The sequence below is a fragment of the Simochromis diagramma genome, unplaced genomic scaffold, assembly GCF_900408965.1.
Source record: "Simochromis diagramma unplaced genomic scaffold, fSimDia1.1 OVJJ01000320.1, whole genome shotgun sequence".
NCBI classification, from domain to species: domain Eukaryota; kingdom Metazoa; phylum Chordata; class Actinopteri; order Cichliformes; family Cichlidae; genus Simochromis; species Simochromis diagramma.
The window spans coordinates 8,982,579-9,005,252 of NW_024386773.1; the positions used below are offsets into that span (position 1 = coordinate 8,982,579).

A 22,674-nucleotide genomic window follows, 5' to 3' on the forward strand; every position below is an offset into this window, starting at 1 on the left:
AGAAAATAGGGTTTTTTTGTTGTTTTTATAATCGCGTTATAAAAAGCCTTACGTTACCACATGCCAGACGTCAGTGTGCATGTCCATGCGCATGCCTCGTGTTTAGTTCAGGGCCCATGCGAAACCCTCGGAAAAAGTAGCGCTTCTTTGTGTTGAACATGTTTACTTCATTTTATTGAGCAACGCGATATTGACGGGAGTCCCCAAGCTGCTGTCCTGTGGCAAGTGGAGAAGAGTCAATATGGCTGATATGAAATGGAAAAATACTGTGTATGTGTAACTAAAATGTATGAAATAAAAAAAAAAACATTCAGTAAAAAATGACACCCACTTCTTCCAGAAGGTGTAATTTAATTAGATGGTTTGACCTACTGTTACTTAATACATTCATAACGTTTTTTTGTCTTAAAATTAGTCCTGAACACAAGAAAATAATGTTGTTGTTATTATTGAGCCTTTTATTTTTGTTATTGGTTATTTCCGGATATCGTTTTTAGGATGGATTAAGTTATGAATGTACTAACTAACAAGGTACCTGAGCTTACATAATTTCATAGATATAATTCTGTAGTATGACGCAGTAATCCTACCTTCGCTAAGATACTGAAATTTGTTTGAAAGTTCCAGTAAAAGTAAAGGCTGAATAAAATTTAAAATGCATAAATTGTTCATATCAACTAATAGATTTATAATTTAAGATCCATTCAAAGTGAGCATTGTGGCAAGGATAAAGATAACTGCATAAAGACCGAAACAAAGTGGCCTCTTTCATAAGTAGTGTCTGCAAACCACAGCTGAGAGACTTGATATTTCGAGCTCTGTCCACTGGATGGAGACAATGAAACGCATAGACGTTTTTCTGTTGCGTACGGGTGTATGTTTTCTTTTACTCTAGTGGTGCACATTAGGGGTATGGAAATGTACTTTTAACTATTTTGGGTGACATTGCAAAGGAACTAAAGATAACTGTATTTTGCTATTTTCGTCAGTTATTTGTTCTAACTAAAGTTGTCTTTTGAAACTTTCAGTAACTGGCCATTTTTCTAATTAGAGGTTTAGCACGGCCTGTTCAAAGAAAAAATATAAAGTGAGGTTTGACTGCACTTCACCTCTGGTGTCTCTTGGCTCATAGGATGACTCATACTTGCACCGTATGGAGATCAGGTTACATTTTTGCACCTCATTTACATATCAAGCACAGTAGAAGAGGGTGAGGAGGTAAGGACAGTGTGTCGGTGGAGGGATAATGGGATTATGGCTCCATTATACCCTGAGGATATCGTTTCAGTTTGGATGCACTTCCGCAGTGATAATTACAGTCCTGAATTCATGACAGGATTGGGTAACCGAACTGATATCGGGTTAACACCCATCCAGTGCAATGATCTTATTCTGGGTCACATGGAAACTATTAATCATTTGTAATTCAAGTGTGTACAATGCCATCTGTTTATCTCTATAAAAAAAAAAGGAGAACTGCTGTCATTGTCATACTTTTTTCCTTGTGTTTGTTGAGTCCTGTTTGATTTCTTTTTTTTTTTTGAGAGAGAGAGAAAGAAAATAGAGGTGGTAGGCAGTGATGTGATGTGTCTCATGATCCACCCATGCTGATTCTCACTGATACTCTGGCAGACATACAGGGAGGGTCGCTGTTTCCCTCCCACATCACTGCAGCAAACAAAGGCACTACAAACAAGAGAAGCTTGCATGTCACAAAGCGTGTGACCCCGAGATGACCTCCCTCCGTCCTGCAAAGAAGACACAGAAGAGCACTGGCAAATCTCCATACACACTCTTCATTCACAGGAATCAGCTTGCATTATTATTAATATGATATATTATATTATATTAATAAAGTCTTCATGTTTTAAGCACTGACCTATGAAAGATGTTCACTCTGACTTTGTTTTTAGGCAATGTTCATTTAGACTCATTCTATTTAAGGGTGAATGAGACAGCATCAACTAAGGTGTCCTAGTATGTGTCATAAGAAGAGCTTCATTGTGCTTTGGTGTTGATTCTCTAAGCCCCACATCTGGCTGGATTATTCCAAATTATATTCCTTCATTTTAGGTGTGTTGAAGATGTTAGTGGAAAACTCTGTCCAGTGTGCTGCTACAAAATCTCTGCTTTTAACAACAACAACAACAACAACAACAACAGCAACAATTCAACTTTTACTTATAGTAAATGTAACATAGCCTTTTAAATAAAGTTACAGCCTGTGGTTAAATTATAGGGGGACATGGGAGTAGATATTTGTATAGGATGTACATCCATATGCACCTTTACTAAGAATAAACAAAATTAAGAGTCTAAGATTGAAGACAGGGACTAAGATTTTACATTTTAGCTGATAAAATATTAAAACTATTTTCTTTCTTAAAATTCTGTCTATAATACACATATAACAATGATGCAGAACTTAAAAAAAAAGTTTAATTGTGTTTTTTTTGTTGCTTTGTTTTGTCAAAGCCACAGGGAGCCACTGGAGATTAGTAAAAGATATGTATGTCACTCCAAAGCTGAAGGTTTTCAATCACTGGTCCAGGCCAAGAGAGCAGTCCTAAAGTCTCACATAATGATCCCGACAGCATAACTACATCCTCTGTAGGGGTCAAGCATTTTAACCCATCTGTATTTTAGTACATTAACTTTATCTCAGGCCAAAAGAAATTTGTCTTTTGTCACACTAATTCTGAGATCATGTACAAACTATATAACACATTTGATGTTTATTATGTTAGTTTAACATGAGGCTGAATGTCATTACTTTTGCATGTGTTTAGCCAAAGTACAATAAAAACATGTCAATGCTGCTGCTGCTGATCATTTTGGTTATTGGTATGTTGTTGTAAATTAACACAAAAAAAAAAAAACACTTAGACACATAAGCAAAGATTAAAAATGTATTATTATTTAAAAGCACTGCAAAATTAAAAAGAATATATTCAAATATTTGAATTTAACAAAGAAAGTAAGTAAGAAAAGAAAAAAGCTTAAAAAGATCACATACAAAAATATTGGTTATTACGAGAAAAGCAAATGAATGGTTGAATGTAGGACCGGGATGGGTGATACGCACAAAGTGAAAGCATTAGTAGGTTTACAGTAAATAAAGTCCAGACTTGCCTCATAGTTTGTGTTTTTTCTTGTCTTCCTCCATTCTCCATTTTCTCTCCTCTTTCTCCTCACTCACAACCAGTCACAGCAGATGACAGCGTCTGCCCGAGCCATCTGCTAGAGGCTCCTTCCTGTTAAAATGGAGTTTCTCCTTCCCACCTTCACCTAATGGTTGTTCCATCTTATACTATAGGTTCTTTTTCTGTAATAAAACTGAATACTACTCAGGGCACAAACGTCCATTTACTGAGATGCATAATGATTATCTTCTTTTTAACATTATCAGTGGTAGTATTTGGGTATGCAAGTCTAAAGAGGAATCATGAATGGCACACTCAAAATTAAACGTGTTGTTAAGAGCGTTCCATATTTTCAAATGTATTCTCGAGAACTGTCTACTACTTAGTCTTACACCTAACTAGTCATGTGGGGAAAGATTACATACTGGACATAGCTTTTAAAATTACAAAGCTTAATCTTTCTATTTATAGACTGTGCACCTGCTACATTTGTATCTAATTTAAAGTCGAAACGATTGTCCATTTTCAAACATTCCTTATTCTTTGTTTTACCGCCAAACTTTTTGTAATATGCCGTCCTAGCAAGAACAACAGGTCTACATAAGAGATCAGATAATAACATCTCCAAAATCCTGGCTATGTCTCTGCTGATCTTATTTTAACTATCAGGTCACTGTGTTGTAGGTGCACACAAGAAGCTATTTTCACACAAACAGGGATATCAGTGACTGGCAGAGGACAATGTTAAAAGTGTCTCCATGATAAATTCTTGCCCAACGTCTAATGTAAAGGTCACACACATAAGTAGTGGAATCCAAAGTGTCATACTGTCACACTGATATAATTTTCATGTAATGCAAGACTATGCCAAGATGTACAGTAGCTCCTCAAGACTTTACTAACCTGAAGTTCAAATCTACCATATTCACTTCAAAGTAGAACTTAAAATAAATACTGCAAACAGATGTTTTTGGTTCACCAGTTGTACATGTATTGTTGTGTAATTCGGTATTCAGTTATGATTACAAAATTATTTTTACTTGCAAAACATATGATCAACCATGTTGTAAGAAATATTATCTTCATAACAATGCTGGCTTACCCATACCACCGGCTTTCCCCTCATTTATTTATTTTAAGCCCAAATCATTGGTGCCGAACACACAAATGAACCCCTCTCTCTGCTCTCGCTGGCAGACCTCTTGGTGTCTCTCTCAGGGATCCCAGATCGTCCCTGAACCCCACCTTGGGTACCTCAGCACTCGCGAACGCTTATGGGCGTGTGCAGATGGCGTGCAGCAGCACTTGTGCGCATGTTTCATGTCTGGATGGTGTAACGGCGCAGGTCTTCATTGCATGGGTTGATGTCCAGCTGAAAGACGCTGCAAAATAAGAAGGAATCGCGCAATAGATCGGAGACTCCGACAAATCAGGTGGCATCATGAGCAAAGTGCAGGGTGGGATGAAATGTGTGAAATATCTGCTTTTCGCTTTCAACATCATCTTCTGGGTAAGTCCGCTTCGGCAGCGGTTTGCCAAGAATTAACGTTGTTTCTCTCTGAAAAAGCCGGATCACCGTTTTTGTTGTTTTTTTATCGTTATTTATTTGTTTTGTTGTTTTCTCTTTAGGAAGTGAAATTGATTCGGTTTATTTTTAAGCGACTGTGGAGTTTCGTTGCCTTGTGAAAAACCTGTTTGTTCCTAGCCTTGTTTACACGTTCAATGTACTGAAGGCTGAAAGTCCGTCTATTGATATTATTTGGTATGGCTTTTAAATACAGCAGCCTTTGTTATTCCGTACAGAGTTTGGAGTTAATGTTGTCTGGCAGACCGCCTCAATGCACCTGCTCTGTTCACACCGTCTCCCTCTGACTCCACACTGTTTCCCAAAATTCTCAAACCAAACCTCAGTTATATAACCCAGAGTCTTCTTTTCATCTGCGTTCATTAGTGGCTGCTGCTTTAGAGTTGGTCATGATTTATTGTTGCACCAAGTACATGCTGCAACAAATACATCAGAGCTACTTTTCCAACACAGATCCCAGTTCATGATTTGACGTTGAGGTGTGACTTTCCTGCTGCAGGCGTGTGAAGGGTGCTTTTTTTTTTTTTTTTTTTTTACATGCAGGGTTAATCTATTTGGGGAACATCATGAAAGGTTTTTGTTTTGGTCTGCAGTGCTGCTCAGATAAGATTCCCCGTGACTCAAATCCACTTTCGATTATATGCCAGTGACTTCTCATATGACATAAGTTTTTTTTCTTGGTGTTTAGAAGGCTAAATGTGTCAGAGAAGTACTTTTAAGCTTCTAATATTTTGTCAGTTTGCATGTAGACTGTAGTATGCAACCTGAAACATTGGATCAAGATTCATTCTTTTTGTATTCTTTTCTTTTAATTATTCTGTGTGAATCAAAGAATATAAGTATTCCAATAAGGTTTTAGGTTTGCCTTTTTTGTTTTCTGTTCTGTTCACCCCTAAAATGTATCTCATAAACTTATCAACCCTGAGTTTGGGAACATCAAGGAAAACTCCTGCCCCTACTTGAGGCTGCAAGAAACCCCCCCTTGTTTAACTATTATCATTTTCAATCAGTGATGTGTTTAGATAAATAGATACATTTATTAGGTCATTAACAAAGAGCCTGTTTGGGTTTACTCTTGTTTGGTTTTCATTATTGTCTCTTGCAAAAGATACTCAATCTTTTACTGCTAAATGATACAGTGTGAGTTTAACTGGCTGCATTGACTCATTTGTGCTCTGTAAGACGATCACTTGTGTCATCCAAAGTGACAGCAGCCTCTTTGTTCGGCAGTTTTGGGACTGAAAGCAGAGCTGTTGTGGTTGTAGCCAAAAGGGGCGTACAGTACGCTGTCATTTTGGGGTGCAGAGCCAACAAGCAGCCAATGCCAGTGTGAGTTACATCACCCAGGCACTGTGAGGCTGGCACAGCCTGTGGCTGAAATGCACCATGGGAGATGGACTGCTGATTCTGATGCTAATTCTTGTGTTCAAATCTGGTACTTTGATGGGCCATGAGGATGCATGGGCTGTTGTTACAGCATGGCCTTATTTTCAATCATTTTATTGTCAGAGTACCTCACTACACCTTCCTAAAAAAAAAAAAAAAAAAAAGTGGCCCAGTCCGGACTGAGTTTCCTGCAGTGAGGGTTGGAGCTGCAGCTTGAGTTTTGTTCCTTCGCCTTGAGGCGACTTTTTGTTGTGATTTGGCGCTATATAAATAAAATTGAATTGAATTGAATTGAATTGAATTGAACTAACAGAAGACACTTCCACTCTTTAGTTTGGGTGAATCTGAAGAGCAAGTCAGGAAAAGGATCTGAGAGTGTTACTGAAGATGTGCTGCTTGTTCATAGAACTGTGGGATTCCATGCTTTTACAAAATTTTGAAGCTGAATTTTTTTTCATCTGCATATTACATGTGACACTTGTCCTGAAAGAACATATAAGGAACATGGTTAGGATTAATATATAACTATGACACAGACAATATCTTTTACCCTTAATCCACATTTGTCCTTTTATTCTTTTTGGCTTTATTTTTGGATGTTTAAATTAAATAATGTTATGTAGGAGGTCAAAATGATTCATTTTCTCAGAGTAAAACCTGGTTTCAATCAAATGTGTTATGGTAAGTCAAGCTCTCCTGGAGAGGAAAGATGCTACTCAGCATAGATACTTTTTTTTGTCCCGTCCCCCCAGTTGGTTTTCTTTGAAAAGTCCTCAGTCTCTTGAGAGGTAAAGCATCAACATTCTGAAAGTTGTTAAATAGAAGGAGGGGAAAAAGCCTGTGAGTATCATTAGCCACTTTAGCATCACCTGCAGAATCGTAACTACCTCATGATAAATAAAGACTAAAAGAAAACATGAAAGTGCTCACTGTTTAACTGTGAAATTATTTCTGCACAAACAGAAGAACTGCCACTTACCAGTCATCGAATTCAGCAGAACTATAAAGTCACAAATAATTTTGATTTTATAATTTATCAATCCCCAGGTGTCTGGATTGTTGGTGCTGGCGGTGGGACTGTGGCTTAGGTTTGACCCAAACACAGTGGACCTCCTGACAGGCGATGGCGCCCCCTACACCTTCTTCATAGGTATGTCAGAGATTCTATAGCCTCATACATATGCCTTTCTCATCCTCTGCTGAATAAAACATATATGTGGATGTGGATAAAAAAAAACTAAAATCCAAAATGGATCCAATTTCTTCTCAGCAGTTCACCATCTTGATGGATCTTGATTACACCATCTTGATTACATGGACCCCCTTGAAAATGAGATGAAACATCCCTACATGTTTATCTACATTAAATAAATGTTCAATGTGTAACATTTTAAAGGTGCCCTAAAAAATCACACATACGGAGAAGTAAATACACGTGTACACATGCGGATGAGACCGAATGTCTGGTACTGTTATCCCTTACAAGTATGAAGAACCCTTCAAGTACTGCTTGACATTTAACAGCCACATTTTATCTTCAGCGCATCGAGATGTTTTACTTCTTTGCACAAGCCACAAGGAAAGTTGTTTAATAAAACATGTTAGTTAAAACATGTCCACAGTTACTAGGCCTGTTTAAAGGAATTTGTCATTTGAAGCCCTCAATTCCTCACTTTCACTTTGAAAGTGGCTAAAGTATGCGCACAGAGGAAGTGAAATGTGATAAACTGATCGAAACTTTCCATTAGTGGCAATTCTCCTGTTCGTGGGATACGAAGAAATTCAAATCTTGACATAAATGCTTATTTGGTTTTGATTCGACTGAAATAACATAAAAACGACCAGTCAGAAAACTGTACAAACGATGCACGAGAGCCTTTAGCTGATTAATGAACAGCTCTGTCTGTTTGCTGAAATATCATATAAGAGTGTCTTTGCAAAGCTCACACAGTAGATTATTAAAACATACAGTAGACAAGACAAACAGCTAGTGTTCAGCACTCCATACAATAGGCCTTCTCTCTGACAGTGTGTGGGAGCCGATGATTAGAATGAAGCCTATTCTTGTTACTCCCGTTTAAGCCATGACCTAAAATGGTGACTTCACTTCATCAGCTCTCTGCTCTGCCTTCGTGGAACTGGCTGCCTCTCTCAGGACATGAGTAGCAGGTTGGGTGGGGCCAGTGACAGAAGACTATATCCTGCTTGCAAACCTAGTAAAAAATGAAAATAGAGCAAAGAAGAGGGGAGGGGGAAGCAGCACAGGGCAACCAAAGGCAGTGTTTTCGATTATAAATTATGATCATATTGCCAAGATTACAACCTAAAACATTTCAAGATACAGTAGAAAATAAAAAGTACCATGTTACTTAAGTCATCTGTTGATGCAGTGTACTCCAGATGAGGTAACTTTTCTCCAGCTTGGTTTTATTTGATATGCAAATATCCTGGAATTTCTCTGTTACTGTGTTACATCTTTATGAGTCATTTTAATCAAATTCTCTGTCCCACTGTTCTTTACCGTCCCCTCCTCACTTTCCCATTTGCAGTGATTATATTTCTCACTTTAGGTTTAGCAAATCAAATGTAATGTGAATTAGATTTTCTTGATTAAAGAACATTTGGAGTGCAGTTAAAACCGGAGCATATGTTGGTCTGATCAATATTTTGGAGGTAAAACAGCTGATTAAAAAACTTGCAGAAACCCTGGAAGGCTTCAGAAGGGAAGGAGAGAGCTAGACAGAGAGTTTGTTATTGCCACCTCTAAAACGAGATGCTGTGACTATGACTAATTTGTAACTGTGTGGAAAAAAATCTCAGAGGGTGGGTGTGATCTGGAAATCTTGTTTTTCTGGCTACTGTACGAGACAAACATGCTTCACAAACTGGGTAGAGGAGTATGCTGATGGCAGGTCTAGTTGTCAGCCAGTTATGAGCCAATTGTATGCCTGATATCAGTTGTTACTGTACCATCAGTAGGGATTCTCTAATACTAGTGGGCTCACAAACCCAAAACTCATGTCTCCATCATATAAATCTTCTACTTCTCCTGCCTTCTAATGCAGATGTTTGTGGCTGTGTTAAGATGGCGCCAAGATAGTTTGTTGGTAGTCCACATAAACCAGCAATGCGGGCTGCACTCTGTAGTGTTTTCCCTTAAACTTAGTCTCTGTTCTAGAAAAAACTGAGGTTATAGCATACAAGGAATTTCTTTGTAGTGAAGTCAAGCAGAAAGCTGACCAAGCCACTGTCTGAATTACTTGTGTGTGGGTTTTGGGGGTATTTTTTTTTTTTTTTGGTGTGTTTTCTTATTTGTGGTGAATTCCACAGTTTCCTTCAGTGTCATCAAACTAACTGTTGTCTTTCGGAGAAATACATGCAAGTGCACCTCCATAGCCTCTGCATGGGCTGAATTCCCACAATTGCTCTTTCTGCAAATGGACAACACAAGCCCATAAATCTGGCATTTAACTGGAAAAACTTGGGTTCTGCAGAGGATCACTTTGTGCCTTTGCAGCCAAACGTTATAAGCTTCCTGGGCAAAACAACTGACTGTTGCTCCCACTTCTAGCAATGAGACTAAACAGAGTGATACCATAATAAGGCAAAGTGGCAGCATTCTCTCTGAGGGTTTCATTTTCCATTCTATCACCTTTGTTACTCTCTAGTGTGTAAACAGCCATTACATGTGTATATAAGATAGAGATGGAGCTAAACTGAGAGATGTTACAGATGTTTATACTCAATAATTTGTATTTCTAAAAGATACGTGAAGCAGGAAGTGCACTTGGCAGGTGTCTGGTAGATGGTAGATACCTCTGGATTTAATGAGTGAAGAGCAAAGAGCAGATATTAAAGTCAGTGTATAAGTGTTGGGGAAAAAATGAGCAGCTGAGATCACTTCTGTGTAGACAATTGTATATAAATTGAAAGCTTTCATGGTCCATTATATTTTCCATTGCTTACCCAGACAACTTTCTTTGAAGCTCTGTATCCCTCTAGATCCCTTCAGCTCAGCAGTGTATTCGCCTCGTCTTTACCTTCCCTTTTGTCGCACAGCAAGAAAACAACAGCTTGCATTTGCCCCATGTGGATTAATTAAATTGCTGCAGTGGTTGCTGCCTGTGTCACCGATTAGGCCCTTAGCATGGACCTAAGGGACCTGCTTGGTGTATAGTTACAGTGTGAGGGGGCTCAGTTGCAAGGACTAGAAGCAGGGGAGTAGACCGAGAGGGTGACGTCACTCAGGCTTGAGGAGAGCATAGATGGTGGCAGACGCAGTTGAAATCTGCAGCAATCAAGCCCTCTGAAAATTAGATTTTGGAGGACAGATGGCATCTGTGTGCTTCTTCACCCTGCAGGAGCATGAATGGACAAAGTCTAAGTAACTGGAAACCCTACTAATGCATCAAAAGAGTCAATTAGAAGCATTGTTTCTCAGTGGGCTCTCTAGGCCTATTAGTTTTCTTTCAAATTTGATTATGATTTTGAACAGACTCTGCCTATGCCTTAGACAGCTACTCTATATACGGACAGGACTTCAAGCTATTTCTGTAGCTGCCCAGAGCAGGAAAGAGTCCAGAACTGTGTTTTGTTCAACTCACCTTTTTTCAAGTGATCAGAGATGCTATAATGTAATGTTAAGAACATAATTCATTTGTGCCAGAGATTCTATGTTTCAGATCATGAAAAACTTCAAATTCATTGTTTAAAGTAGCCTAATAAATAGACTGAATTGTGTGAGTCTATTCAGAGATGTTCTGCTACCGAAGATGCTTCCACCTACAAACACAACACAAACAATCCTTTTATAAATTCTGCTCCAGCAAAGGCAACCATTGCATCACGCTGACACCCTCAGTGGAAACTATAAACTGCAGCCATGTGATACTGAGAACACCACGATCAGATGCTTCTCATATGTCTTTCACAATCTTCTTGTTTATAAAACACAAAACATTAATTTTCCATTTTTTTTTCATTTTAAATGCACTGATCTATCGTCTGGTCTCTCTCCTCAGCCGTGTACATCCTTCTTGGTGCCGGTGCGTTGATGATGGTCGTGGGGTTCTTAGGTTGTTTTGGGGCCATTCGTGAGTCTCAGTGTCTTCTTGCATTGGTGGGTTCAAAGCGTCACCTCTCATTGCATTTGTATTATTTTTATATTTGTTTCCATGAGGCTTAAATTGATAGTACCGTTAAATTGGTACTAACACTGAAATAACTTGATGTGTATGCTTCTGATGAGTGATCGCGAAGATGTATAGAATTAGGCTGTCTAATAACAAATGAATAATAGACAAATATTAACTTTAGTTTAGTGTAATCTTTTTTTTTTTTAACAACAAGGCCCTTGTTTTCTCCATTTGTATAAAAGGGCAGAATTATACATTTCTTTCTAAGGGATTTCAGAAGAAATCACCAGGAACAGCCCACAAAATTGTTTGGCTAACTGTTGTTCCCCAATAAATGAATCAATCACTGATTCGTTTTTGTGTTGCGTGTGTGGATGACTCCCACTAGAGGCAAGGCAAGGCAAGGCAAGTTTATTTGTATAGCGCAATTCAACAACAAGGTGATTCAAAGTGCTTTACAGAGACATTAGAAACAAAAACAAATAAAAAGCATGATTTAAAATTGATTAAAACAAGCAAACAAACAAACTAACTAACTAGTTAACAAACAAACAAACAAAACAGTATATAAAATCAAAACAGATAAAATCAGTAGTTAAAATGTAAGTTTTGAAATTTAAGCTTAAGTGCGGATTTGGTGCTTTATTCAAATGCAGCTGAGAATAGGTGAGTCTTCAACCTGGATTTAAATAAACTGAGTGTTTCAGCTGATCTGAGGCTTTCTGGGAGTTTGTTCCAGATATAAGGAGCATAAAAGCTGAATGCAGCTTCTCCGTGTCTGGTTCTGACTCTGGGAACTGATAAAAGACCGGATCCAGATGACCTGAGGGATCTGGAAGGTTCATACTGGGTCAGGAGGGCGATAATAGTCCTTTGTTTCTGTTCTGCAGTTCTTTGCTTGCCTTGTGATAATCTTTGGAGCAGAAGTCACTGCTGGTGTGTTTGGATTCCTAAACAAGGAACAGGTGGAGTTATTTGATGATTAAATACAAAATAACAAAAAATATTCTCCGTTTTTTTTTTTAAAATCCCATAACTAACAACCTTTTTTTTCTTCTTTTAATAACAGATTTCTGAAGAAGTTCAAAAGTTTTACAGTAGCTCCACCCTCGACTCTAGTCCAAATGGAACTGCAATAGTAACGACTTATTATAAAGCTGTGAGTAAAACTTCGCCGTCATGTTCAGGGTTGCAATCAATACCATTAAAATCATGTTGTGGTTTTTTGTTTTTTTTTTTTACTTCTTTTTATATTTGCAGCTGAACTGTTGCGGAGTTTCCACATTGGAGCCAAACAGTGAGGTGTGTGCAGACTTCCCAGAAGACGTCAAGGTAAACCCCTCTGCCTGCAGGGACACTTCATAGTCACATGAGGGCAGTAAAACACCATTTTAAAATGAAGCACTATTTGCTGTGATGAACCTACTTTGCTGTGTGCAGAATGATCAATATGAATGTTTCTTGCTATTTTTGCTTGATATTAGGACTGCCTGACTGCAATAACAGACTTCTTCGATGAAAAGCTGTATATCATTGGATACATAGGGATTGGCATTGCAGGAGTCATGGTGAGAAAAGTTTGAGTTTTTTAATTAATTGTGACCGATATTCCTCAGGTAACCACAATATGTGTCTGTGATTTCAGATTATAGGAATGATCTTCAGTATGGTCCTGTGTTGTGCCATCAGAAACAGCAGGGAGGTTATATAATTGGTGAGCTGACCCCCCCCAACCGTCACCTGATCATATGGTTACACAGCCCTTCATAATCAACTTGTCTGCATGAGAAGGGAAACACCAAAGTTACATTTCAGTCACTTCTCTTAGTCCAAACAAGTGCGGTGGGGGAGGGCCTCCGAGTATCACAAAGAGAGAACAACAAATCTCAATGCTCCCACTTATCCACGGACCACATGCAACACGATACGCTGGATCGTTAACGTCACACCTTCTTGAGTCCACCAGCACTGAAATTCACTTCCCTCTTCTTTTCCATAACACATGCTTTGCTTTTAGCTCGACTCTGTGACATTCCTCACTTTTAACATGTCTTTGTTAGACTGCCGGTGCTCCGCAAAGGCCAAAGTGCTGCCGTTGTAGATTCAACACAGCACACAAAGCCTTCTTTGACACAGGAATGTTGTGACTGGGGAGTATTGCTGTAAATATGGATCCTTATTTTCACTTTGTGTGCTTTAGCGTTTTGAGGACTAGCCTACCTTTGCAGAGTAAATTTGCAGAGTAAAATTCCGTCATGTGCCTATTTATTTAGTTACGATCAAGCCTCCTACTACTGGACTGTTTGCCTATATCTTTTGATTTGAATATGTACACTGCACCAGTGCTTGCTTCCTGTCACCACTTTCAAGTATTTCTACCGTAAAGCACAATAGCTGAAGTGTAGACATGATTTGAAGCCAAAGGGTTAGGATGGTCTCATGATAAACTGCGGCGTTGTAAATCTCCAAATTCATCTGACAGCTAAATAATGCTTTGTGCTGACCTCTTCTGGAGCATGTTTGGGATGTAACAGTGAGCTAGTTTGCATTTTGTGTGAATTATTGTGGATGTAAATTTTGTTGGTGTGCCAATAAGATGTGAATTATAGAATAATATAGTTTGTCATACTGTTAACCGTAATAAAAACATTGGGTGCTTTTATTTAGATGTTTTCAGCTTCTGTCCTCGGAGATGAATCACATGTGCGCTTCTTGTAAAGTGGAACAAGCTGAGCAGGACTTCATTGTAATTTGTGGTTAGTGAAGTTCCTGAACATGTCAGCAATGTTCTGCTTAGGTCCACGGATGACAAATTTCAGTCACATACAAGGCAAGAGTTAAAGGATATTGACTAATAATACTATTTACTGAAAATACTAGTGATGGTAGTATATTCTATAAATCAAGTTTATAGAAAATATCAAGTGTCATGGGATTTGGACAAAATGTCTCTACACAAGGCCTGCTTAGTACTTGCTCATACAGAGGAGTGGGGAATTCCACCACACCAAGGTATGTTTTACAATTTTCAAAGACAATAATGAACCGATAAAGTGAAATATTACACTGACTTCAACTTCGCCAACTGAAACTGTCTTTTGCAAGATCTGCCGTTAGTTAGTGTGGACTAAATCATTCACCTCAGCATGTGAACTTGCTCAACCGTGATTTGATGCCCTCCTGGTAGTAAAGCTTCCTGAATGTGTGGATCAGATTCAGTCAGCCTTTTTAACAGAAATAACTGCAGCTGCATTGCATGAATGTACAAATGTGCAGAGAAGAAAAATAGCGCTGTGTGCTGCAATATCTGGCTGTCATTTGACTAAAAACAAGGGACTAGTTCTTCTCATTTTCAGCATCTGGGATTCCAGATATTTGATTTGTATAATACAACGTTTATGGTGAGCCTTGGTACACCCCCTCAGTTCATTCACTCTGAAACAAGTCAACTTTCTTCCGATGGGGTGTGTGCATGAGAGCCTTACCAAGGAAATCACTGATGTCAGCAGGAGGCCAGAGTCGAACAAACTCTTCGTAAAGGAACATTTAGAAAAATCGAATGTAGTATGTTTACATTAATGAATATGTCATAAAGCAATAGTTCTGAACTACCGCAGTTATTCAGAATACCTTCATAGCCCTCAGTATTTAGTCAAACAGTACAGACTGGGTACTTCAAGTTTTTTTATTAATATACACAAGTACAAAAAGCCATTACAATCATTGGTATGTAAAAGTCTTTTTTTTCCTTTTAAAAATAAGCTCACAGTAACTGTAATAATGCTCATATTCAGTCAATTTTGCCTTGCAGAATCAAAACTACATTTCAAACTGCTTTGTTAAGGCATGACTCACAAAGGACCTTCTGGATAACATTTCAGATGAAATATAACAAGTGTGTGTGTGTACGTAGACAAACATAAAATGTGCATGATATTGCATCTCAAGTTTATGACAGTTCACATAGCACTAACCAACTACTGCACTAATGTCAAGTGTAGGACACAGCTTATGGTTTGGTAAGCCATATGGTCCCAATTTCATTAGGAAGGTTCATGATTAGTTAAAGTAAACATGTACACAAAGCAGTTCACAAAAAAAAAAAAGCCTTTCCAGCAAGTTGTGTAAACTGGGCCCTGTGAACTTTCAGACTTTTGTTTCTAGATTAAGGCTCAGCAACATGAGACAGCAAAGAAGGAAAAAAAAAACAAAAAAAAACATAAATAAAGTACTACAAACTCTCATAACAAACTACTTTAAATAACGTCAAAAACAAGTTTAAAAAAGAAAAAAAAAAAAAAAAAAAAAAAAGAAAGGGGAATAGAAAAGTCATGATCAAGAAAGCAAGCTCCCTTCCCTCACAGAGGGAAACAAAACAACTGTTTAGGGCCAAGAGAGGCCCCAATGCAGTAAAGCTAACAGCTTCAAGCGCAAACACTGGCTTCAGCCTACTGAACAAGTAACAAAAGGGTTTAAGTGCAACACCACGTTTTGACCGTAAAGATAGTGAAATCATAGGTCTTTCTGTCTACTTGTTTTTCTTGCTGTAAACTGAATACATGTAGCAGCTAGGTCTTCTACCAGGTCCCATGCATAGCTAGTCAGCAAGATGATATGGTCTCATGGTCCTAAGAGGCGCAGGGGTGAGTTGTCAAGGATGTATTCACCAACACCAACAAAGTACATAACCTGTGCAATGCCAAACAGAGGTGCGATGACCAGAGCCCGGCAGCTGGCACCTTTCAGGAATGCTGAAGGCCCCTCCTTCTGCATTATTTTACTGTCAAAACAGAGGAACGAGTTTATTCATACACACAAAGGTAGGAAAAGGAGAAGGACGTGCAATTTACGCAACTGTAAAAATGATTCACTGTCATACCTTACACAATCCACCACTCCACTGTAAGTCTCCTCACTAGCCCCCTTGTTCAATGACTGCAGTCTGGTCTTCACCACTAGAAGGAGAGAGAGCATGGGGGGGGAATTGTTAAAATTCCAGTGTTGCTAAGAATATTCAACAGGAGACCACTGGGTGATCCAGCTGAGGGTGGGGGAAAAAAAAAAAAAAGAAAAAAGAAAAAAAAAAGAAAAGCAAAAAAAGCTCACCATCACAGGGGTTAACCGCCACCGCAGCAGTGGATCCTGCAGCACAGCCTGAGAGGAAGGCCCAATAGAAGGGTGACGACGCCTCAGGACTTGGTTTGCCCAGGCGATTCAGATTAGCAAACAATGGGAAGTAAACAATAGAAAAGGGGACATCTCTGGAAGAAAGTAAACAAAATATTTTCAGACTAAAATCCTGGCGAAGTTCAACTGCCCTGTCAGGTTCACACACAGCTTCTCATCGTGGCGGTAGAAGTGATTTACCTCATCAGTGTGGCCCCCAGACCTTTGTAGAGCCCCTGGATGCCCTGCGTCTGGAGGAGTTCTTTTGCAATCTGTGTAGCCGACACAGCTCTTGGTGCAGAAATGACCATGCCAGAATTGTAAGAGCGACTGAGCACTGCATTAGTGGCCACAAGCTTTGTGGGAGTCATCATGACTGGTTTCTGTTGTTGGACCGCTGTACAAATATAAAAAAAAAAAACCAAACCCAAAAACCACACACATAAGATATATATAATTATAAATGAGGAACACAGCTATAAATGTAAATTACTGACACTGATGCATTTAAAAAGGGCTTTGCATGCTTCTTACCAAGTCTGCCTGCATCCTGTAGTTGTATCTTGAGCATTTCCATGGGGGTAGTAACAATGACCTGGCACATGCCTGCACCACAGCCTGCCAGCATCTCTTTGAACACTGTCAGCCCCTTTCTGTTAAGAGTGAGACATGTTTTAAATAAACCACCTTTAAAAATAATAAATACATATTGCCCATTTCCAAGAAGATCCTCTCACAGAGTATGCTTACCCGTCTTTGGCAAGGTGGTGCCGGAAGAAGTCATTGGCAGCCAGCTTGATTGCCTTCTCAGGGGTAACCAAGGTCAGATTTACAGCAGCACCTGAGGGGGAAAAAAAAATAAGAATAATAGTTAGCACTGAAGACAGAATCCAGTTTTCCATTCAGCACATGTACAAAAACATACCCCGCCACTACCATTACAACATCAGAATGTAAAGAGTTAACTGTACAGTTAATTTACACACAGACAAGACATATATTCAGCTTAATTGAGCTTAAGTAATAATTGTGAAGGGGGATTATGTCAATTAAAAAAAAAAAGAAAAAAAAGTAGTAAACAAAATATCAGGAGGAAAATGAGAAACAAGCATAACAACACAACATAAGGAACAATAGGGCAATGAAGATCCAGAGGAAGATGCAAACACGAAATCTATGAAATAAACAGAATCAGGGTGTGACAACAAGCAACACTGTGTAGAGAAGACTTCAAGAAAGGAAATAGATCTTAGTGACAGGATGCATGTCAGTGAGTAGGTTAGTGATGACAGATAAAATAAAATTAAAAAAAAAAAACATTAAAGGACAGCCTGAGTCCTTGACTATGCGTGTGAAGACTTTGAGCAAACTTAAATGTTCTGTGGGACTGAAGATGAAAAAATAATTAATTTTTAGTTCACCACAGATTTGTTTGCAAGCTCAACCAAAGTCTGCAAAGACACAATTCACAGTCTGGAAAACAACAATAATCCAAAAGTTGACAGGACAGCAAGAAGACAGCAAAGTAGTTACTGACAAGTCAAATTACAGAACAAATAGATGGCAAAACAAGAACTTGAGCCTAGAGTTTTAAATAGAGCAATATTGTAAGAACCATTTAATGATTTGCCTCCAGCGTGGCTGCGCCTTATCGGCTAGCCTTCAATATCCCAGGGGGACCCAAGTCTGTAATATGAAAAACACAGATGCAAACAAACATTCCTCACACAGACAGAGACCCAAACTAAGAGGTCTCCAATTTCTTTGCAGACATACTATACTACAGTGAATGTAATACTTTGCATGAGACCATTTGACAACTTCTCCTTTACAACTGGACTAAGAGATATATATATATATATATATATATATATATATATATAAAGCATCCAAACACAGCTAAAATGCAGTCTCTCAGTACTTGTTAAAACAACAAGTGTGGCCAGTGGTAACCGTATCAATGTTAACCTCACAACAGAGAGCTTACCCTCTCCTATATTTAATCCTCTTGCAGAACTTCTACCTCTGCTATCCTACTGCTTCTTAATATTTAAATATGTACAAGCCTTACCTCTGTACATTCCAAAGTATCCCTCTGATCGAACTGTCTTGACAAGGCAGTCCATCCTACAGAAGAAAGCAAGGTAAATATTACCGGTGTGACAAAACACGCCAGTTCATTGAGGCAACAGGGGGTGGACTAAGGAAATTTAAGTGTTACAAGAGAACGCAGTTCAATAAATTTCCACTCTATAAAGCAGTGCAAAGTGAGTAAAATGACCTCACTAGAGAGGAATTTCTTAAAACCTACATAGTCATTACAATTCAATGCACAGCTGTCATTGTGAGATCAGTATGAATAGCACTGACTTACACCAGGGCGTGGTAGGTATAATACCTGGGGGCTGTGTGTTGCTTAAGTCAACATTAAGCAGAAATACTCACATGCTTTTGTAGACCTGCTGACCTCGTCTCTGATTCTGCAACCTGGTCTTTGCCAAGTCAATGGGGAAGACACAAGTAACCCCAACAATGCCAGCAATGCCGCCATTAATGAGTTTGGCTGGGAGGCTAAAGAGAGACAGCAAAATAAAAATAAATAAGTAAATAAATAATGTCACAACTTTAATGATGCTGTGTTTATTCTTATAATTTTGGAAGACAGACTATGATTATAAACTGTTTAGAAGGCTAAAAGCTATACTCCAAAGATAATCAGTTTACAATTACATGAAACACAAAAGCAGAAAATCATGCTAATATAAGTCACCAAGATTGTCTAATCATTATGAAATAATAATAATAATAATAATAATAATAATAATAATAATAATAAAAACCATTTGTACCACTAGACCACACATACACTGAATAAAATAATGCATGAAGCTTACCTGATCTGCTGCTGAGACATGACAAAGTGATAAAGCTTTGAAAGAGTGACAAAGGAAGATGTATGAAAAAGTAAAAGCAAAAATCAGGTGATGTAGGTTCAGGTGTTCTTCAGTGAGGTGAATGAGCAGAGTCCTAGATAGAGAAAGCAAAGGGAGTTACTAAGTAGGTTTCCAAGTAGTCACAGACCTTACAGAGAAGCTTATTCCACCCACGAGGGACTTTAGGTTATCTATGTGCCGCACAGTCACAAGACCATGATGCAGCGGATGTGCTATACTTGCGCTATGAGTAGTGCAACCCGTGGGCGTGTTTAAGCTCACATACCGCACTCCATATATGGGCGTAACCGTCTTTCGTAAAGTTAAGATTCAAATCTGGCGGCTACTGCTGAATTTCTAAGAAACTCTTTCTGAAGGCCGAGGCATAAAATATAGATACTTTGTATTAATGTGAGTTACGAGGGATAATATCGATGCAAATATACGAGATGGCGTTTCCATGCAAATATATCCCTCTACCGAGCATTTTAATTGCATTAAAAAATATAATTTAAAAAAAAAAAAAAAAAGTGCACTGGCCAACGGAGTTTATACTATTTATAATACACGCTTTGGGTAAAAAAAGATATTGACTACCGCATTGTTTTCAGTTCCACATAAAGAAAGTGGCTTTTGAAGGCTACTGTCATTGAGACGCCCATTCATTCGTCAACATTATGAGAAAAAACGAATAAACTGGAGACAAAGAGTCAAGCAGTGAATTTAAAACCCATTTCTAAACTAATTGAATATAGATTATTACGGCTCAACTTACCAAATAAATGATCTCGCAGTAGTTCTTGTTTGATTGTTTCGAGCGAATAGTCAGTACTTCTGTCTCTTCCGCTAGTTGAAGCGCTAATATAGCTGAGGGTCAGAGTAGCTGGAATTTTCCACTGGCTTTTTTTAAGGGGCTGGGGCTTATCTGACTGCCGCTTGACTTAAAGCCAATCACAAGTTTCTATATTGTTACTTTATTTTGATTGGAAGGTAGATACATCAATCATTAGCTGATTCACCAATTACAGCTTTACACTGCTTATGCCCAAAAAGAAAGAAGCTATTTTCTTTGTTAAGTTTAAACATTCAGTTTTTCAGAAACAAAACCTCACTGTTAGATTATTTAAAACTGGTCTTTGTTGGGAGAGATTACCCCATTCTTAGTAAAGAAGTCCTTCCCCATGTCTCAGAATAATCTCAAGTTAAAAGTGGATTAATCCTATTAAAGTCGCCATGGCTTTGAGATTTGTGAAATGTGCTGTCCGACTGCTAATGGTGTTATTTGATTCGATTCGATTCGATTCTACTCTATTCTAGCACCCAGGGGCAACTACGGTGCTTCTTTAAATGACTGAACTTGCTTTTATTTAATCACAATTAACCACTGTTTTCTGCTGAGCAGATCAAGATGTTGAATACAAAACGCATCATTAGTTAAAAAAAAATTATAATGAATTGTTTATAAAAGCTCATGCACTGAAATATTAATAAATTCTGCTTTCTATTTTCTAATATTGCCACTCCCGGTCAGGAATTTCTCTTTACTTCCCTTCAGCAAGATAGCTGTGGGTGGGAACCCTTTCTCTTATCAGTCGTAGAATAGGTTGAACATGCTGTGATGGGCAGGTCTGACTGTGTCCAGCTGGATGAATCAGATACAGAGTCATAATTTGTTGACGAAGAAAAGGTATCTTCATCAATAAACCCATATTATAGTCATAAAAGTTTTTCTTTATGGTAAAATAAACGTGGCCTTAAAGTTTAAATGAGAGACACAAGACAGCATATCAAATTACTGAAAGGAATGTTTCCCGGTTTTAGTCAGAGCAGTGCATTCTACAGACAAGGCTTCAGGTTTTTACAATGTATTTTTTAACCACATAATTTGGAAAATTCCGGAGTGAAAGATCTAGAGGCTTTAAAGATGTGGACATATCCCCAAACCAGGAAGTCGTTTACCTCTAACACCTACAGCCAAAAAAATAATAGTGGGAGGTGCATATACCTTGCATGTCATGTCAATTTTGGCAAGCGATTGTCTCTTTCGTAACCACTATATAGTCATTTCTTCTCTGCTCACTGTTCACTGTAATAACTTGTAACAACATGCCCTAGTGATGATCATCTGGTCACTCAGTGTTGTTAAAAATGTGAAGTTCAATCAGACATATTAGCGTTATTGAAACAAATAAAAAATAGTTTTTCTGAGAACCTGTAATATAGAAAATCCACAGTCTTTTATACAGGCAACGTGATGTGAAACTATATTATAAGAAGAAAAGAAAAGCTTAGGGAATCACCAAAGTCAGGGGGATATGTAATATCTATAGCACGAATAAAGATATTTCACAGAATAAGTACAAAGTCATTTTGGAACGAAAAGTAAATTTAGAATAGAGGAGCAAGTCAGTGGAAAAGGTCACTAGGATAAATCATAATACTTTCTTTCATCATGCTCAAAACAGTTGAATGAAGATAAAAAGACGAAAAAAAGACAACATCACATAAACCTATTTCTGTACAAATGTGTTTTAAGAATTGGTCTGAACAGAGTGACTGATTCTACAACCTTTGCAATCTAATTTTATACTAAACTGAAGTGTTTGCCAAGCAGACCAACCACCAATGACTATTCCTGGACCCACTGGTGATTCCATTGCTACAAAAAGTTCTCACATTTTATCTAGCTGAATAAACACAACACAAGCAAAACTTTATGGTTTGTCTGAATGAACGCGTAATCGGTATGTGCACAACATAGCTGGTTGCTTTGGAATGCTGACAGAGGCAAATTCCATGCTTTTATCCGTTAGGGTATTCAGGTTTTCAAAACTACACCACTACAAATTTTCAGCCAAGCACATCAGACCATTGTGCCATACCAGACTGATTATTCTGGAGTCATGTCTGGTCAAATTTTAATACTAACAAAGATAACTCTATGTGATAAAAACATTTTACCTTCTCAACACATCAAAATTAGGAGGGGTGGGGGTGGGAGCATATGTAGCGCAATATTTCATATTTAGTGACAAAGTCAGGACACTGAAATGCCTCATCCCCAAATGGATAACACTGCGCCATTTTGTCAGCTGACTTTTTGCAAGGTTAAACAGAGTATCAGGTTGTGGGAAGCTGTACAAGCTCAAAGCCGACTAGTGGCTCAGAACACCTGTGTCATTGTTGTGTAAATGTGTCCCACTTCCTTGTTTTCCCTTCATAGAGATAAGAGCGTCATATCCTGTTCTTACCCCAAAATTCAAAATGCTCCAAGGTTACTTCAAGGTTTGAAACACCATAATCATGTCAACCATTAGTGTAGTTAA

The 22,674-nt window shown here is 38.3% G+C and overlaps 2 protein-coding genes across 3 annotated transcripts; one reads left to right on the top strand and one right to left on the bottom strand.

Moving 5' to 3' along the window:
- Positions 1-4,412: 4,412 nt before the first annotated feature.
- tspan2a (tetraspanin 2a) lies at positions 4,413-14,483 on the top strand. Its single transcript, XM_040006879.1, has 8 exons — positions 4,413-4,653; positions 7,162-7,264; positions 11,136-11,233; positions 12,140-12,214; positions 12,319-12,408; positions 12,510-12,581; positions 12,734-12,817; positions 12,895-14,483. The coding sequence occupies exons 1-8, from the start codon at positions 4,585-4,587 to the stop codon at positions 12,958-12,960; spliced, it is 657 nt and encodes a 218-aa protein (XP_039862813.1). The 5' UTR covers positions 4,413-4,584; the 3' UTR covers positions 12,961-14,483.
- Positions 14,484-14,918: 435 nt separating this feature from the next.
- slc25a55a (solute carrier family 25 member 55a) lies at positions 14,919-20,255 on the bottom strand. Of its 2 annotated transcripts, XM_040006863.1 has the most exons (10): positions 20,124-20,255; positions 19,310-19,442; positions 18,861-18,986; positions 18,487-18,542; positions 17,166-17,256; positions 16,950-17,068; positions 16,617-16,812; positions 16,356-16,510; positions 16,129-16,204; positions 14,919-16,029 (listed from the first exon to the last, which is right to left on the bottom strand). In XM_040006863.1, the coding sequence occupies exons 2-10, from the start codon at positions 19,327-19,329 to the stop codon at positions 15,870-15,872; spliced, it is 999 nt and encodes a 332-aa protein (XP_039862797.1). In that variant the 5' UTR covers positions 19,330-19,442; positions 20,124-20,255; the 3' UTR covers positions 14,919-15,869. The 2 variants fall into 2 exon arrangements, with proteins under 2 accessions (XP_039862797.1, XP_039862805.1); XM_040006871.1 differs by lacking the exons at positions 19,310-19,442; positions 20,124-20,255 and having other exon boundaries at positions 17,166-18,101; positions 18,861-18,920.
- Positions 20,256-22,674: the final 2,419 nt, after the last annotated feature.

What these genes read in the sequence shown, in the direction of transcription:
- tspan2a (XM_040006879.1), top strand. Translation starts at nt 4,585, where the DNA reads ATGAGCAAAGTGCAGGGTGGGATGAAATGTGTGAAATATCTGCTTTTC. An exon ending in CTCAGTGTCTTCTTGCATTG is followed by an intron (nt 11,234 to 12,139) that starts GTGGGTTCAAAG and finishes TCTGTTCTGCAG; the next exon opens with TTCTTTGCTTGCCTTGTGAT. An exon ending in TTGGCATTGCAGGAGTCATG is followed by an intron (nt 12,818 to 12,894) that starts GTGAGAAAAGTT and finishes CTGTGATTTCAG; the next exon opens with ATTATAGGAATGATCTTCAG.
- slc25a55a (XM_040006863.1), bottom strand. Translation starts at nt 19,329, where the DNA reads ATGTCTCAGCAGCAGATCAG. An exon ending in CAGCAGGTCTACAAAAGCAT is followed by an intron (nt 18,543 to 18,860) that starts GTGAGTATTTCT and finishes TTTCTTCTGTAG; the next exon opens with GATGGACTGCCTTGTCAAGA. An exon ending in ATACTTTGGAATGTACAGAG is followed by an intron (nt 17,257 to 18,486) that starts GTAAGGCTTGTA and finishes TTTCCCCCTCAG; the next exon opens with GTGCTGCTGTAAATCTGACC.